This window comes from Oryzias melastigma, linkage group LG15 (genome assembly GCF_002922805.2).
Source record: "Oryzias melastigma strain HK-1 linkage group LG15, ASM292280v2, whole genome shotgun sequence".
NCBI lineage: Eukaryota > Metazoa > Chordata > Actinopteri > Beloniformes > Adrianichthyidae > Oryzias > Oryzias melastigma.
This window is the reverse complement of record NC_050526.1, coordinates 18,157,019-18,174,890: the sequence shown is the minus strand read 5'-3', so window position 1 is coordinate 18,174,890 and position 17,872 is coordinate 18,157,019. Positions and strand designations below refer to the sequence as shown.

General features: G+C 35.4%; 2 protein-coding genes across 5 annotated transcripts; both read left to right on the top strand.

Annotated features, from left to right (window-relative positions):
- Nucleotides 1-82: 82 nt before the first annotated feature.
- LOC112162261 (mas-related G-protein coupled receptor member B5-like) lies at nucleotides 83-15,830 on the top strand. 3 transcript variants are annotated; one of them, XM_024298035.2, is made up of 4 exons: nucleotides 83-933; nucleotides 1,054-1,257; nucleotides 1,795-1,979; nucleotides 14,650-15,830. In XM_024298035.2, the coding sequence occupies exons 2-4, from the start codon at nucleotides 1,069-1,071 to the stop codon at nucleotides 15,179-15,181; spliced, it is 906 nt and encodes a 301-aa protein (XP_024153803.1). In that variant the 5' UTR covers nucleotides 83-933; nucleotides 1,054-1,068; the 3' UTR covers nucleotides 15,182-15,830. The 3 variants fall into 3 exon arrangements, with proteins under 3 accessions (XP_024153803.1, XP_024153804.1, XP_024153802.1); XM_024298036.2 differs by lacking the exon at nucleotides 14,650-15,830 and adding an exon at nucleotides 2,046-2,751 and having other exon boundaries at nucleotides 84-933; XM_024298034.2 differs by lacking the exons at nucleotides 83-933; nucleotides 1,054-1,257; nucleotides 1,795-1,979 and adding exons at nucleotides 13,076-13,344; nucleotides 13,465-13,673; nucleotides 14,399-14,583.
- Nucleotides 5,368-7,678, top strand: LOC118599754 (free fatty acid receptor 3-like). Of its 2 annotated transcripts, XM_036215664.1 has the most exons (3): nucleotides 5,368-5,640; nucleotides 5,902-6,080; nucleotides 6,154-7,678. In XM_036215664.1, exons 1-3 carry the CDS (start codon nucleotides 5,485-5,487, stop codon nucleotides 6,704-6,706), a joined length of 888 nt encoding a protein of 295 aa, XP_036071557.1. In that variant the 5' UTR covers nucleotides 5,368-5,484; the 3' UTR covers nucleotides 6,707-7,678. The 2 variants fall into 2 exon arrangements, with proteins under 2 accessions (XP_036071557.1, XP_036071558.1); XM_036215665.1 differs by having other exon boundaries at nucleotides 5,902-6,221.
- Nucleotides 15,831-17,872: the final 2,042 nt, after the last annotated feature.

Genomic DNA, 17,872 nt, shown 5'->3' with positions numbered 1-17,872 from the left:
TTCTCTACACGAATTATCAATATCCGGTTCAGGACTTAATATCAAATATTAATAAAATCAGGCTTCAAGCGCCAGCAGAACTTCAAGCTTAGCATCATGCAGAAGAGCAGGTGTTAGCTTAGACTGGATGTCGGCTAACGCGGTTTTAAGCTCTTCCAGATCAGCTTCAAGATTTTTCTTCGGTGCCATGTTCAACTCTCCTCATTGAGTTGAGGGGAGCTGGAGACACACGTCTGCTCGTGACCCGGAACCAGAAATAAATAAAGAATAAATTAGAAGAACAGTGGTATTGTGATTGACAAGTAAAATTTTGTTTAAATTCTATCAATCCAATTTGTACCCAGATTCTTCAGATCTACAGTTGTTACTTTTCAGATGTCTTTTTATTGACTTACCTTTTAGAACCTTGAGCTTTAGTAAATGCAATGCATTTTTATTAATGTACACTGTATATTTCTTTTTATTTGGTTCCCTGATTCATGTAAATTGTGTAACATGAAAGACGCCAAAACAGTTCTATGCAAAACGGGAGTGTGCTTCAAAGTAACAGAGGAGATTTTATCATTTAGTTCCTGGAAAGTATTAAAATAATTATGTAAGTTTCTCTAAAAGATGCCATTTGGAAACTTTGATCAAACTTTATGTATTCAATTGAAATTAAACAGTTAAATAGATTAGGGTTAACATTACATCATTTTATTACAAATTAAAGGTTTGTGGTCATTTGCATAATTCGGTAGAAAAGGTTGCTACATTGTGTGCAAGTCAGTCATCAATCATCTGTTGTCTTTTTAAGAATACATTTTCCTGCTAACCATGAATATTTATAGGTTAAAATTAAAGACATGTTTACCAGAAACCACACATCATCCTACTGTCTTTTTGCTGCCGATGAGGACACACCAAGATCTGTTGTAAAGCAAAGACAAAAAGGTAAATAAAAAAACTAATATATAAATATATACTTTTTTAATTAGCCTGATGTGTTGGAAGGAAACCGGAAAACAACTGTTAATTCGAACATTTTTCCTAATTATTATTTTTTTTTATAAGGTTTCAACTTGGATTATGGATTACATTGACGATGAGACCTCTTTTAAAAACTGGAGCTGCTCCTACTACTATGATTACTACCAAGACAGTAATGATTATTATTGTGGCTGCTACAAAGGCTTTGTTAGACTAGCAGCATTACTGTCTGCTGCCAGCATCGGATTACCTTCAGCCTTTATGACCATCTTTGCCCTAAATTCATTGGTATGTTCCTTACTATGTTTTTCAGGTTTTCAACTGAATTTGAAAAAATATAAGTAATGTTTGCATAACATCATAAACATTTTGGTGATTTGTAAAACTGGAAAATAGTAAGGATAATATTGGTACTCTGTAATTGTCTTGCTCTAAAAGTCCCTTAAAATAGCAATACATAGAAGTTCTACATCAGATTATATCTGCGATATGTTATCTTTTAACATTGGACCTGTCGTCTGTAAGTCGTAAATAATACTAAAGTATTGTAACTCTTCAACTATTCACAGAGTTAACATAATTGCACAAAAATGTTTACATAATGGTGCATATAAGCCTTTCTACGCTTTAAAATCTACTGGAATTACGTTAATTGGATAAATGGTTAAAGAGTTATGGCAGTCCAAAGAATGTAATCACTGGAGCTAAAGCTATGGTGTTATAGGGTAAAAATGCAAATAAGACTTGACTAACAATGTTAATTTATTAATTTCTTATTTTGCGGCATATTAATATGTTGTGCATGTGTTTTGTTTTTATTTTCAGGCAAAAACAGATGAGATTGCTCCTGTGTACATCATCAACCTTTTATTTTCTGACGTTATTCAGTTTTGCTTCATGATTATTAAAGAGGCAAAAGATGATTTTGATTTTTGTTCTCCAATACCTTACATTCAATACTATGGTGTGATGGTCAGCATCTGCTTCATGGTGGTTATCTCCTTGGAAAGGTAAATATCTCTGTTTGTTTTCCTCCATTGGTGATCCATTCAAATGAAGTTTGTTTTTGTCTGCAGGTATTTGTTAATCAATCAGCCGGTGTGGTACACATTCATAGGAAATGTCAGAACATCCAGAATTGTCTGTGTCGGGATCTGGTTCCTTCCTCTTCTGGACCTCCCGATCTATTTTCATGCTGGTGACCATGGTAACTTCATTAGAGCTTTAATGATGCTCATTCCTGTCCCTCTGTTCATCTTTTTCCTGTTTGAGACTCTGAAGACATTAAACAGTCCCAGCAGCATTCCCTCAGACGAAAAGCAGAGAATTGTAGTATTTTTGGTTCTAGTTTTGATAATCTATGTCATAATATTCTTTCCATACATTGTTTTCTGTTTATCCCACTCATCTAATCAACGATTTGAAGATGCAGCTTTCATTCTTTTACAGTTAAATCCCTGGACAGACTTTCTTCTATGTGTATTTATCAGGGAAACATTGTGTGACAAACTTTTGGCTTTTCTGTGTTGCAAACGGGGCCATCAGGATTCTAACCCAACTCTAGAAAATGACACACAGTCAAGCAATCAGATACAGACTGTGTGAAGCTGTGTACACACCAGGCATGTGATGTGCAATCATGAACATGCTAAACAGAGAATCTTGAACACGTTTTTTTAGATGTTTTGCTTACACTGGACTGTTGCTATCTGATACTAGCACATGTTCACAGTTGGATGAGACTTATTGCAAATTGTCAAAGCAGTGCAAATCTTGCTCCAGGCTTTTACCTTCACAGCTTTACAACGGTAAATGAAAGATGTGGTGTCATATAATTCTGGCTGGACAAAAAACACAATTGTTATTTCTTCTCTATGATCAATTTTCAAACAGTTGGCACTTCAGAGTTTTGAAAAGAACGTTACCTATAATTGTCTTTAAAAAATCATAGTGACTAATCTTCATTTCTATAGTTGTTAGTTTTATTTCTTCATGAAAGGAACTTAACAGGATCTTAAATGTTTTTGTTTTTTTTTGCTTTAAATGTTATCTTTTTCCTTAATTACAGTTTATTGTGTGTATTCAATGCTTAATCTAAAATATTCTGTATTTATTGTAAATCAGATGAACTGGACTCTTGCATCTCCATGTATCCATTTTAATGCCATATGATGTTTATTGTTAAAATAATGTATTGTTTTCTTTTAATGTCTTTGTGTACACAGTTTGAATAATGATTTGATTGAAATGACAATTTGAAAACTATTAATAAATATATATGAATGAATAAAATGGTTTATTTCAAGCAATCAGGTCATAATACATGAAATAACACTTAATGAATCACAAGTAGATCGCTTAAAAGGGAGTGGAAGGAAGCGAACTTATATAATTCCATCCCGACTCGACCATACCATTTTCTCTACATGAATTATCGGGTTCAGGACTTGATGTCAAATATTAATGCTCGTGACCCGGAACCGGAAGGGTTTTTTTTCCCATATAAATAAATGTCTGGATTATCAATTACCTTATTTTCCTTTCTGTATCTTACTTTCTTTCAGATTTTGTCAATTAAAAGCAGGTAGGTGACTTTGGTTGTGAAAATGAAATGTCACGCTCTCAATGGGCACACCTGCCCAGAGTCTACGGGAAATTTTCAAAAGGGGACAGTAACATAAAATTTGGACACCATGGGTAAAAGAAACAGTTTATTAAATAAACAAAAACCTGTGTCCTGGAAAGAAAGAATAAAGTGAAATGATGTGCTGATTCAAACAAAAAGACAAAAAAAAAAATGGATTGGAACCTTGGCCAAACATAAGTCATGGAGACTGCAGACCCAGCCATGTCAACCGTCGGAGTCAGCAGCTGCCTGCTAAGGGCTGCCAAAGCACAATCTACCCAAAAGCAATCAAAATAAACAAAGACTACCAAAGTCCAACCTCAAACTAAAATTGCAAAACCCAGCACTGTTTGACTGTTGAGGTCAAAGAGGGGAAAAGAGCAAAACCAAACCAGCACAATCTAAACTTAACCTCTAACCCAGCTACTGCCTCATGCCTTGCCTGAGTGAGGCCTCCTTCATCCTAAAAGGCCAGCAGATGCTAATTACAGAGCATTGCCTGCCAGTTGATCAGAAGGACAAAAGGGCGCAGCAGGGCCTAACAGAGAAAAATACATTTGAGTGGAAGCAAAGCTGCCTCACAATGAGGCTAAAATCCCAGAAGCTCTACAATGACAGCATGTAGTAACATTATTTAAGTTTTAAGTCAAATCTTTGATTTCTTTTACCATGCCAAAGAAGCCCTTTTTGCTTATTCTTTAAAAGTTTTATTTTTGAGTATGAAAGTAAACAGCACATTCATCTTCTGTTCAAACCACATAACCTGGGGTTAAAAAAGGATACAAACATCTGTTTTACATAAGTATTTATGCAAAACAGTACATAACAGCTTGCATAGCTATGTGACCCAAACAGTAAGGTAAACAGCATCTTTTCCGAGAAAGAGCAGTTCACATCAGCTTTAAAGATCAGAACAATATGATAGCAATCAACTATAAATATTAGACGTCTCATACCGTTCATCTTTTGAAATATTGTAAAAGCATTTCCAGCTAGGACACTTGTCATTTTTATGCAAGACAGAATAATAAGTGGAGATGGCCATTTTAACAAAAGACTAACATATTTTAGAAGATCAGAATTCTAGTTGTTAGACAGCTGTTAAAATACTTATCTGCAGCAGTAGCATCCAAATAAACAATTGTTTTTTAAAAATCAAACAATGTGATTTCTTTCACAGTGGACATGCATGGTATCCTAATTAGACTTATAAACCTGTGTTTCAGTTTAAACTTTCTTGTCAAGTTTATTAAAAATGTAATTTATAAAAATTTTTATGTTATGTAGTGTTTTTTTTTTTGTACTTGGTCATCTGTCCTTTTTTTTCGTCACACATTTCTATGGAAACAAACTTCCTGTCAACTGGCAAATATTTAAATGAAAAGTAGAAGAGGAATTCTTTTCATCGTGAACCACATGCTGATAGTCAAGCATCTGTTGTGCTGATAGAGGCAAGATCACAGTAAGAATTCTATTGGATATTTTATAGGTAAAGGCAAATATTTTAATAGTATTTAGATGCTGTAAATGTATTGATATTTGATTGATTAAATATTCATTTTTATTACTAATTTTGTGCTGTTATTTACAAACCAGAAACAGTTATTTGAGCTAAAAAATAAAATACCCTAAAAAAATCATTATGTTGTGTTATGTCTGTAAAAAATAGCACAAAATGTTTTTAAAATATGTTAAAACATTTATAAATATGTCACTTATAATCATCACAATGTCTCAATCCATTTTCCTCTTTTGAAGAAATTGTTTTACTAGTGTTCATGGGAAACATTTTATTTTAAGTCACTTGCTTGATAAAGGTTTACTCACCCCACCCCCCACCCCATTTTTCTATAAATATATGTTTTAAAAAAACATTTTCAGGTTAAAGAATGGAAGAATCCTGCAATGAAAGTTTCTACAATAACTCCTGTTTGGAGCCGGACTACATCTACTATGATGAAACAGTGCTTGGTTATGTGTTTTTGTCGGTCGGCTGCGTTGGTCTTTTCTTGATACTCCTAGCACTCTACCCAGTGTATTCAATGGTATGTTAAAAAATGTTTAATCTGTTTGTTTCACACATTGTGAGAAAAATATTTTTAAACTGATTTCTGCAATATGTCCTAAATTTCTGAAGTGAAAATACACTGTGTATTTCATTATATTTATAGTAGGATTCAGTTAAATCAAGACAACTGAGTACCCCATTTTACAAAACAAATTATATACATTTTTGTAAAACTGCTTTTTTAAACATTTACTGGCCACCCATTTTCTTTGTTGACATGTTTATGTTTTCCCTGTAGATACGCAAAGATCCTGTTGCTCCTGTGAGCCTCATCAACCTTCTGATATCTGACCTCATTCAGCTTTGCTGCCTCATTGTTATGATCGCAAATGATGACATTTTTGAACTAAGTTTTAACATAAATTTTTGTGCAAAGATGGTCAGTATCAGTTTCATGGTGGTCATCTCCATGGAAAGGTAAGCAGATGTTTATTTGTGTAACTTCTTTGACTGATTACTAAACTCATCTCAAATATGTGTCCTTCTGCAGGTATTTATGCGTCGCCTGGCCGATGTGGTACAGATTCAATCAAAACATCAAGAATTATGTCATCATCTCCCTTGCAGCCTGGCTCCTTCCTATTTTTTATTTTATTGTTTACTTCTTTACATTTAATTATGGATATGACATACTAGTATCTTGTTACTTTCTCTTTCCATTTCCTCTGCTCACATTTTCCTTGTATAAAACTATCAAAGTCTTATATGCAATTCGTGGTGTCAGCCGTGCTGAAAAGCTGAGAATTATATCAATTTTATCTCTTGTTTTAATAATGTACTTAGTGATATTTCTGCCTACTGTCATTTTTATTTGGTATTACCCAAACAATGATACATTTTCCTATATATCGTACATTCTATTTCTCTCAAGTCCATTGGCAGACTTAGTTTTGTACATTTTCATGAGAAAAGACATTTTTGACAGATATCTGCTCTCTTTTTGTTGTTGCAAAATGGTTCAAGAAGAAATTAGTACAACAGTAGAGAATGCAGACATCTCCAGACGGTTTAGTGAGGACGCAGAGAGAGGAATAACTGAGTAAAGATAGTGATAGACATAGATAGACTATGGCAGGTGGTACAGTCAGCTAGAAGACTTGAGCAGTTATGTAGAAGATTTTATTCTTAGAACTTTGATTATTTCAATTTCGTTATTTCATACAAACCCATTCAAAGGAATGACTGTTTCTAACAAAACCTAAAAAGTAGAGTGATTATTTAAGTTATAAACCAAGTAAACACTCAGGTTAAGTTTTTGCTTTACAACTTATTCTTTTTTATTCATTTTAAGTTTTTTTATATTATACATACGAGTTTATACTGTAGAAAAACTGCATTTTGTTGTGGATTTTTTGTATGGCATTATTTATCGGATAAAGAGACTAGCATGCTGCCTAGCTATGAAGGTAAAGAACAAGAGAACTCCTGCTGATTAAGAAGACCCAGCAGGTGGAGATGTTACCAAATGTTTGCATTGTCTTGTTTTTAATGTCATCATCTCTATTTTGTTCTGGATGTTGTATTGGTGAAGTCAATGACTATGTGAATATTTGTATTTGATATGTAGAAATGTAATTATCATCTAAAGATGCTTGTATGTTTTTCCTTGGAGTTTTATCAAATTTGTACTGAGATTGTTATTTTTTCAGAAGTCTTTTTTTTTTAATCAACTTTCCTTTGTGCTTTGGTAAGGCATTTGTACATTTGTTTATGTAAAATCTACTAGTTTTTTTCTGCCTTTTGTGCAACATGAAAGAAGTCAAAACATTTCAATGCAAAACAGGAGTTATTTATTTATTGTATTAAATTAACAGGAAAAATAGCATCATTCATTTCCTGGAAAGACCAATAAAATAATTCTGCAAGATAACTAAAATATTTAGATTATGCATCTTTGCTTTAGCTTTATGAGTTAAATAAAATAACAAGTTCATATAATAGTTTATTTCAAGCAATTTCAGAAATGAAAACACAGCAGAATGGCAATGAAAATAGTGATTACAGATATGAAAAATCTTGTTTAAGACTACTTTTGTCAAAAATCTATTTTTAAAAATGTTACTAACATATTTCTGAATCATTTTTTGTATGATGTATCACATATATAAAGTAATTTGATTAAAACAGCATTTCTGAGTGTTTATTTTATGTCGTGTTGGATCAAGAGTGGATTAAAACCTGCTTTTTGTTAAATATCAGTGACACTTCAGCAGCCATGGGAGGGTCATATTTTCTCTGCTCTGTTCGAAATTCTGATGTATCCATTTGCTGATGAATAGATAAATTAACATCAGTTTTCTTGTCTGAGCTAATATCTGGATCAAAACTGAGCGACTGGATAGGTCAGTTTTTATTTGCCTACTTTTTTTTTTGCTACGCCAATGTTAGTTTGTGAGGTCCTATCGACCTTATTCCGACGCCACATGAGCCTTTGGGTGAATTATGGGTGAAACTTCCGGTAGACGCAGGAACTCGCATGCATTTACATTACAACTGTAGAGCCGACAGCACAATTCCTTTTGTTTTGGATCTATAACTACATATAAATGTGGAAAAACCAGCTGTCATGTCTTAAAAGAGGCGACGTAACAACTCCGGTGCCTGATGAAATTGAGGGATTGGAGGATGACCTTAAAAAACATAACATTGAGTAGCATTTTTAGCTACTGTTTTTAGCTACTTTCACAATTCAGCTGCAGCAGGTGGTGAAGTTATGAACAATCTTAAAAGTTCACATCATAATTCTTTATTTATGCCTATTTGTGCTAAAAGTTCACTTCATAATTCTTTAATTATGCCTATTTCTGCCAGAGTTGGATACGGATTTTCCTCCGTGTGTACTTTATCCACAAAATGAAAGATTTAAAATTCTCAGCCACATCCTTCTGACTTCATCCTCGCCCGGTAGACGGTAAAATCTGTACCAAGGAGGGCAGCTGCACTCCCTCTTCGTCAGCAGCCAATGTTCCACACAACGCTCCACAAATTTAATTTTGTTTGGTTGTTAGTACAACCACGAGCTGCAAAACATGCGCGAACTGCGCAAAGACATTTTTGAAAACTTAAGTAAAACACGATTTTAAAGTTTGTATGCACCGCTAAAGCTAACAAAACCGCCAACTTTCAGTGGAAACAAATAGAGCCGTGTAACTTCCGGTTGCTGCCAGAAGTTGCACCCATAACCCATTTTACATGAGAGGCCCCCGGAATAAGGTCAGTAAGACAGTCGGAGAGAATATGAATGAAGGATTAATAGGCAGAGGGTAACTTCCATGCTGTCAGTCCCACCTTTAGCTTTTTGGCAGAAAATATGTCCCAGCATCTATGATTTGTAACCATAACTAAAAGACCACTGGGAATGATTTTAGGATCCATCCATCTGTTTTCTAAACAGCTTTGTTTCTTTCAGGGTCACAGGGATGCCGGAGCCTAACCCAGCCACCTATGGACGCAGGCAGGACACACCCGAGACACGTCGCAGGGCTACAGTCACACACCCGTACACAGAGGTGGGGACTAAAGTCAAATGACTTGGACTAAAAGTGCTCCTCATAAAAAACATACAAAAATACCATTCCCCACTCGCACAATATTACTCTGTAGCACAAATAATTATTACTCATCATTTAACAAAAACAAAATGCTAATTGAATACTGTCAAGTGACAAACGGGTCGTGATTGATTATTATCAAGTAAAAAAATTAACTTAATTTTTTCCTTTTCTTTTTTTTGTTTGTATTTTGCTGACATGTTTCTTCAAGAACATGATTTGGTAATAGTGATATATGAATCTCAGGTATGTGTTTTGACTTATTTTACAAAATACAAGAAGCTCTACAATAAGCTGCTGTTAATAGACAACATCTTCTCATTCCCAAGTCGTCATATTTTAACATATGCTTAAGAAACCCTGTGCATCGAAAATTGACTTTTGGGGTATATCCAACAAGTCTTAATTGACTCTTCCAGTTAAAGCAGTGCTCCACGACCTCCAGGCCTAGTCCCAGGACCCAGACCACTGCTGGACTCTAACCTGGTACTGGACAAACCCCCGGTACCAGGTTAAGGTTAGTGTATCTCGGGGGGCTGGTCCACGTTCAGACAAAATGCCTGGACCCCTGATTTAATTTGGTCCTGATTTGAATCCCTCAAGTCCTCAGTTTTTGACGTGCTGCCTGCTGTTATACTGACTTTGGTAAAGCTAGAACTTAATCACACATTTTGACTACTACTGCCCCAATAAAAGGAAATATGCTGAGCAATTCTAAAACACAGGTGATCGATTTACGCTCTCAACCATAGAAATAATGTTACTTTAATTTCTGCCTCATAAACTAACAAAAATGTCACTTAAAATAGCCGACATTTGCTGTCTAATGAAGTGGTGCACCTTATAATAATTCAAGTAAGGTCTAAATTACTTGTAAAAATGAGTAAAATGAGATGTAAAAGTTTATGTTAAACATATTTTTTAAAATTATGGGTCAATTTTAGATTTTATGCACAATGTAAATCGGAGGATTCTGTTAAGAATCAGTCTCCTTTCTCCCTCTGACCACCAGAGGGAGCCATCTCCTAAGTTCTGTCCGTCTCCTGAGCCTCATCTTCACTCAATTTCCCATCAGCCTCTGGCTGCTGTTTCCTGACCTCACCAGTTTTTTTTTGCATCCAAGAAATCACCACAAACATTTATAAGCAGGCACCAGGCTGTGCTTGGTGTGAAGTCTTGTTTTGTTTTTCTCCTGCAATCCTGCAGTCCTGTTCTCGTCTTCAGTCTACCTTGTCCATAGCCAGTCTTTAACCCCCGATCTGCCTCAGCCATCTGACAAACCCTGTGGCATTCCTCACCTCTGCCAAGCTCACCACAAGTTCTCCAAGCATTTTAAAGAAAACACTTCATATGGATCCATCTGCTTCGTTGTTACAGATTCTTTATTGAAATCTGTGATCTGCAGTTGTGTGGTTAAAGGGGCAGTCCTTATGGACATGAGTGCACAAACTAAATGGCATCCAGAAACAAGTAAGTTTTGTTTCCTTTTATTTGAGGACTACATGTGTTTTAATTATATCAAATTAAACCATTATAACAAGCATGCTGTCTTTCTTTTTGTTTTCTTATTATAGTGCACTGTATCTCATATCCAAATTATTTTTCATAAAATGGTTCAATTTTAATGATGGTAATGAAGGATCGAGAGCTCTACACACAAATCTGACACGCACTAAGCATGCAGTGAATGTTCAACCAAGTTCAAGGTACTTACAGACCGGCCGCCTGTGGTGCGTTCAAGAACACACACTACGCGGGTTTACAAACGAGCGCTCAGCACGTGGTATCCACTCGAGAGCAGCGCACTAACACAGGTTTTGTCAGGGAGGAGAATCTTCTTCTGTTGTATTTTGACTGTACACTAGCGCTCCTCCACCACCTACAAAAGGGAGAACCTCTGAGAAAAAAGTCAAAGTGGTGCAAATTCCCCCAAATCTTGCTCTAAGCTTTTTTTTCACGACTCTGTAAAATTGGCGTCTATAAGAATTCCAGGATTACAGATAATGGAGAGAGTGTAGTGTAGTCAAATTTGAGCAGGAAACTTGGGGTGGATTTAGTAATGTTTTTAGGACCAATTCTGATTATGTCTGATGTCTCAGTTGAGTTTGAGAAAGCTTTGTTGCAACCATGTTTTGATTTCCATCAGACAGTGAGGGAGTGTGGAGTGAGTTGAGGAGGTGATGGATTTGGGGGAGATGTATAGTTGTATGTCATCAGCATAGCAGTGGTAGTTTACTCCATGTTGACGGAGGATGTTGCCAAAGGAAATGAGATAAAGGATGAACAGGAGTGGACCCTTACCCTCTGATTGAAGAGGGAATATAAGTGAAGTCCTCCCCCACGAGGATAAACCACATCACACTGAGAAGTGCTTTTCTTTACTTGGGTGTGTTCTGAATATCGGAAGTTTACATTTAAATTTAAGCAATGACTTTTTGTTGTAGCATGGTCTTTTTAAAGTTATAAAACCACTGTTGTTATGTACATTCAAGTGCTGGAAGCTCCGCACTAACGATTATTGGTGACTTCACTGACGAAAGTGATGTCTGAAATATTATACACTATTTTTTCATAACTCTCTGTTTGGAGGGCCAAATGAAGGGGAAAGGACAAGAGCTAGGGAGAAGGGAATATTCCGGATTGGACCTTGGGCTTTAACCTAATGAAACACTAGTAATGGAGTTTTCTTGCATGAATAGATACCTACGCCTGGTTCACACTGGTCACGGAAGCGCTGCGAAGTGGCGGCCGCTTCCATTCAACACCCTTCTTAACCTAAGGTGTGGTTCACACCAGGCACAGAGCGCCACGGTCCAGAAGGCCTGCGCCGTGAGGATATGGTTTCGACATCTGGTCTATTTTGTGCGTGAGCGATCCGCATCAATTCTGGCAGGAAGTTACATCAAGATACATGGGAAAATTTGGTTTCTTTTCAAAATATAACTAATTTTTCGCAATAACAAATGCGATCATATGTTTGTCTCCAAACAGACTGTAGAGATGAAAAAACACCATCCAAACACAACACATGCACACACAAAAACAAACACACACAGATCAACTTCTTAGGCCGACTTGGTTTTGGGTGTAAAAAACGAGAGGCTGAGTGCAGTTCTTAGCGGAAACATATGGTATATTTTTAGGCTATTAACTTACCCATGACGGGGAAAAAAAAGGTTAGCAGAAGGGCCTGTCGACCATCATGGAAAAATGCGAGTCTGGTGTGAATGGCAGGAGAGAGCGCTGCGCGGACTCAGCTCCGCTGCACTTCACCGTCCAGGGTGGACCTAGAGTTACCACGCTTTCCAGCGATGAAAGTAAAGAACATGAGAACCCCAGCTGATAAAGAAGACCCACCAGGTGGATATGTTACTTGATGTTTGCATTCTGTTGTTTAGAACGTCATGATCATCTACATTTTGTCATAGAAGTTATTAGTGAAGCCAATGGCCATGTAAATATTTATGATTGACAAGTAAAGTTTAATATAATTCTATCAATGCTATCTATCCAATTTTTACCCAGATTCTTCCATCTACAGTTGTTATTTTTCAGAAAGGTTTTTTTTTTATTGATTTACCTTTTAGAACCTTGTGCTTAAAGGCAATGCATTTTTACTAAAGTACACTGTATACTTTTTTTGTCCTTGCATTCTTTGATTCATGTAAATTGTGCAGCATGAAAGACGCCAAACAGTTCTATGCAAAATGGAAGTGTGTGTCAAAATAACAGGCGAGAGGGTACCATTTAGTTCCTGGACAACTGTCAAAATATTTAAAAAATATGGCATATTATAAATCTAAAAAAATGGCATTTGGTAACTTTGACCAGACTGTATGTATTAAAAGTAAAATTAAAGAATTCCAGTGATTTGTGTTAACATTTCATTAGTTTATTACAAATTAAAAGTTTGTCATAATTTACATATTCGGTTGCATGTGTTGCTGCAGGATATACGTGTCAGTCGTCTATCATCTGTTGTCTTTTTGAGAATGAATTTTCCTGTAAACCATGAATATTAATCATATTAAGATGAAAAGGCATGTTTACCAGAAACCACTACTCACACTACTGTCTTTTTGCTGCTGATGAGGACACACCAAGATCTGTTGTGAAGCAACGACCAAAAGGTAAATAAAAAAAAAAATCTAATATATAAATATATACGTTTTTAATTTGTCTGTGTGAGAAAGAAACAGGAAAAACAAACTGTTAATGAGAACATTTTTTCTAATTATTTTTTGATAAAGGTTCAACTTGGATTATGGATTACATTGACGATGAGACCCCCTCCTACAACTGGAGCAGCTACTATTACTCCTATTACTCCTATGATTACTACCAAGGCACACATGATCCTGGCTGCTACAGAAGTCTAGTTAGACTAGCAGCATTAGTGTCTTCTGCCAGCGTCGGATTGCCTTCAGCTTTTATAACCATTTTTGCCCTAAATTCTCTGGTATGCTCCTTACTCTGTTTTTCAGGTTAATAACAGCATTTCATTTTCATTTAAGTAATGTAACATTTTCCAAAGACCATAACAAAACTTTAGATGAAGAACTCTTCCTTAATTATTAAAATGAAAAAAATGTTGGTGATTTGTAAAGCTGAAAAATACCAAAGATAGTCTTTGTAGTCTGTAATCGTCTTGCTCCGAAAATCCCTTAAAATGGAAATACAGAGAAGTTTTATCTCGGATTATTATTATTTTTGAAGTATGGAGTATAGATGCTCTAAAAGCAATTTCGTTGTTATTCTGTGACAATGACAATAAGTAAATTGAATTGAATTGAATTATATCTGTAATATTTAACCTTTTCACACAGAAGCCGTCGCTGGTGACACCTAAATAATACACACTTGTTGAAGTACTATAACTACTCAATCATTGATGCAATTAAAGTAATTATAAAAAAAAATATTTGTTATGGTGCAAACAGCCTTTCTCGCTTTAAAATCTGCTGGAATTATGTTTTTTGTATAAATGGCTGAGAAGTTACAGTTATCCAAAGAATGTATTCACTGGAGCTTAAGCTCGGGTGTTAAAGGGTAAAATATGCAAATAAGAATTGACTAAAAATGTCCAATTCATTTATTAATTTCTTATTTTGGGGCATAATCATCTGATGTATGTTTTTTTATTTTTTGCATTGTTATAATTTTCTAATTTTTATTATTTTTCAGACAAAAACAGATGAGGCCGCTCCTGTCTACATCATCAACCTTTTAATATCTGACATTGTTCAGCTTTGCTTCATGATTATCAAAGCATTGCCATTGAAGTTGGATCTTTGTTTTGCAATATCTTACATTCAATACTATGGTGTGATGGTCAGCATCTGCTTCATGGTGGTTATTTCCTTGGAAAGGTAAATATCTCGGTTTGTTTTCCTCCATTGGTGATCCATTCAATTGACATTTGTTTTTGTCTGCAGGTATTTGTTAATCAATCAGCCGCTGTGGTACACATTCATAGGAAATGTCAGAACATCCAGAATTGTCTGTGTCGGGATCTGGTTCCTTCCTCTTCTGGACCTCCCGATCTATTTTCATGCTGGTGACCATGGTAACTTCATTAGAGCTTTAATGATGCTCATTCCTGTCCCTCTGTTCATCTTTTTCCTGTTTGAGACTCTGAAGACATTAATCAGACCCGGCAGCATTCCCACAGACGAAAAGCAGAGAATTGTGGCATATCTGAGCCTAGTTTTGATCATCTATGTCATAATATTCTTTCCATACATTGTTTTCTGTTTATCCCAATCATCTAATCAACGATTTGAAGATGCAGTTTTCATTCTTTTGTATTTAAATCCCTGGACAGACTTTCTCCTGTGTGTTTCTAATAGGAAAAAAATGTGTGACAAACTTTTGGCTTTTCTGTGTTGCAAACGGGGCCATCAAGATTCCAACAACCCAACTCTAGAAAATGACACACAGTCAAGCAATCAGATTCAGACTGTGTGAAGTTGTGTACACACCAGGCATGTGATGTGCAATCATGAACATGCTAAACAGGGAATCTTGAACACGTTTTTAAGATGTTTTGCTTACGCTGGACTGTTGCTACCGGATACTAGCACATGTTCATAGTTGGAGGACACCTTTTGCAAAATGTCAAAGCAGTGCAAATCTTGCTCCAGGCTTTTACCTTCACAGGTTTACAGCGGTAAATGAAAGATGTGGTGTCATATAATTCTGGCTGGACAAAAAACACAATTGTTATTTCTTCTCTACGATTAATTTTCAAACGGTTGGCACTTCAGAGTTTTGAGAAGAACGTTGCCTATAATTGTCTTTAAAAAATCATAGTGACTAATCTTCATTTCTATAGTTGTTAGTTTTATTTCTTCATGAAAGGAACTTAACAGGATCTTTTTTTTTTTAGCTTTAACTGTTATATTTTTCCTTAACTACAGTTTATTGTGTGTATTCAATGCTTACTCTAAAATGTACTGTATTTACTGTAAATCAGATTAACTGGACTCTTGTATCTCCCTGTATCCATTTTAATGCCATATGATGTTTATTGTTAAAAGAATGTATTGTTTTCTTTTAATGTCTTTGTGTACACAGTTTGAATAATTATTTAATTGAAATGACAATTTGAAAACTATTAATAAATATATATGAATGAATGAATGAATGAAATGGTTTATTTCAACCAATCATGTCATAATACATGAAATAACACTTAATGAATCACAAGTAGATAGCTTAAAAGGGAGTGGAAGGAAGCGAACTTATATGATCCCATCCAGACTCGACTATACCATTCACTCTACATGAATTATCCGGTTCAGGACTTGATATCAAATATTAATGCTCGTGACCCGGAACCGGAAGTTTTTTTATTCCCCCCATATAAATAAATAAATGTCTGGATTATCAATTACCTTATTTTCCTTCTTGTATCTTACTTTTTGTCAGATTTTGTCAATTAAAAGCAGATAGGTGACTTTGGTTGTGAAAATGAACTGTCACGCTCCCAATGGGCACACCTGCCCTGAGTCTACGGGAAATTTTCAAAAGGGGACAGTAAAATTTGGACACCATGGGTAAAAGAAACAGTTAATTAAATAAACAAAAAACCAGAAAGAAAGAATAAAGTGAAATAATGTGCTGGTTCAAACAAAAAGAGAAACCAAAATGGATTGGGACTTTGGCCAAACATAAGTCATGGAGACAGCAGACCCAGCCATGTCAACCGTCTGAGTCAGCACCTGCCTTCTAAGGGCTGCCAAATCACAATCTACCCAAAAGCAATCAAAATAAACAAAGCCCACAAATCAAGACAAACCCCAAACTAACATTACAAAACCCAACACTGTATGCAAACATTAGATACAATTAAAAAAAAAAACATTTAATATACATTAAAATGATGTTGCTCTGATTTTACTTTCAAATTTTATTGTATGTTCTTTTTACCTTCTGTGTGTTCTTTTATCATGTTCTTACCTTTTATTATGTTGCTTTTATCTTTTTTCACTTATTTTATTACATTTGTTTTATTACGCTTTTTAGTTTTTAATGTTCAGCGCTGTTTCAATTTTAAAATTGTGTTAAAGCGCTTTATAAATAAAGATGATGATGATGATGATTAAAATCACAAGACAAAGCTAAAAATAAAACATTTGTACACATTTATTAAAAATTAAATATTTAAACTACATGTTCTTATTAAATGAAAGTTTCTGTGTCTTCACATTTTAACTTCACATGAAGAGATTCTGGTGTTACTGTAGCAGATCTGAATCATGTCCTTATATGTTATAACTTTGTGATTTAAGAAAAGAACTATCAATAAAAATGCTGACCAAAAAGCATTTTTTAAACTTTAGACATAATAGATATTAATGTTGCTGAGAATTTTAAAAAAAAATCTGTTTACTGGAACTAAAATAAATATTCATAATATACATTAATGATTTATTTCCGGCAAATATAGTTATTCTTTTAGTACTTACCTGAGAAAAGACAACAGATAACTCCCAGAGAGTGTTAGAACAGTTTACAGCATGGCAGCAGGACAAAAACCGAAATATAGCGCTCATGCTAAAGCAAAATCTGTAGCAGACCAGCAAAACACCGGAGCTCAGCTCCCAGAATCCACCGCGATCGTCACCTGTCAATCAAAGGCCCCGCCCCCATATTAAGCAAAAATAAATCTTGTTTAGAAAAAAAGTTACAAACTTAGAAAAAAATTCACTCAACTCAGAGTTGTCATGGATTTAATATGCAGCTATTGATGATATAAAAACTTTTAAGCACCAGGTATTAAAGGTGAGGGCTGAAAATGAGGATTTTAACATGGGAGTCAATGGGAATTTGCTCATGCTAAGCACCAGCCTCTCTGGTGCCGGTATTGCACATTGACTGTAAAAATAATGGACTTGGCAAGCAATGAGGTCCCCCATTGAAAATGCATTTCTTCCTCTCCTCGCGAAAGTAGACCGCCGCTTTCACCGTCACTACCTGAAACGGATATCGCCATTTGCAACCCATCTTCAGCGATTGGTCTGAGTCATAGCTGAGTCATCAAATCTACAGGAAGTACTGTCGCCAATCAGGAGTGAGTTTATTGTGAGTGTCCGCCTCTTTCCACGCCTCGACCACGAGACCGCGGATGTAAACAGCTTCTACTTTAATCACGGC

What these genes read in the sequence shown, in the direction of transcription:
- LOC112162261 (XM_024298034.2), top strand. Translation starts at nt 13,257, where the DNA reads ATGTTTACCAGAAACCACTACTCACACTACTGTCTTTTTGCTGCTGAT. An exon ending in TTTTTGCCCTAAATTCTCTG is followed by an intron (nt 13,674 to 14,398) that starts GTATGCTCCTTA and finishes ATTATTTTTCAG; the next exon opens with ACAAAAACAGATGAGGCCGC. An exon ending in GTGGTTATTTCCTTGGAAAG is followed by an intron (nt 14,584 to 14,649) that starts GTAAATATCTCG and finishes TTTTGTCTGCAG; the next exon opens with GTATTTGTTAATCAATCAGC.
- LOC118599754 (XM_036215664.1), top strand. Translation starts at nt 5,485, where the DNA reads ATGGAAGAATCCTGCAATGAAAGTTTCTACAATAACTCCTGTTTGGAG. An exon ending in TCTACCCAGTGTATTCAATG is followed by an intron (nt 5,641 to 5,901) that starts GTATGTTAAAAA and finishes TTTTCCCTGTAG; the next exon opens with ATACGCAAAGATCCTGTTGC. An exon ending in GTGGTCATCTCCATGGAAAG is followed by an intron (nt 6,081 to 6,153) that starts GTAAGCAGATGT and finishes GTCCTTCTGCAG; the next exon opens with GTATTTATGCGTCGCCTGGC.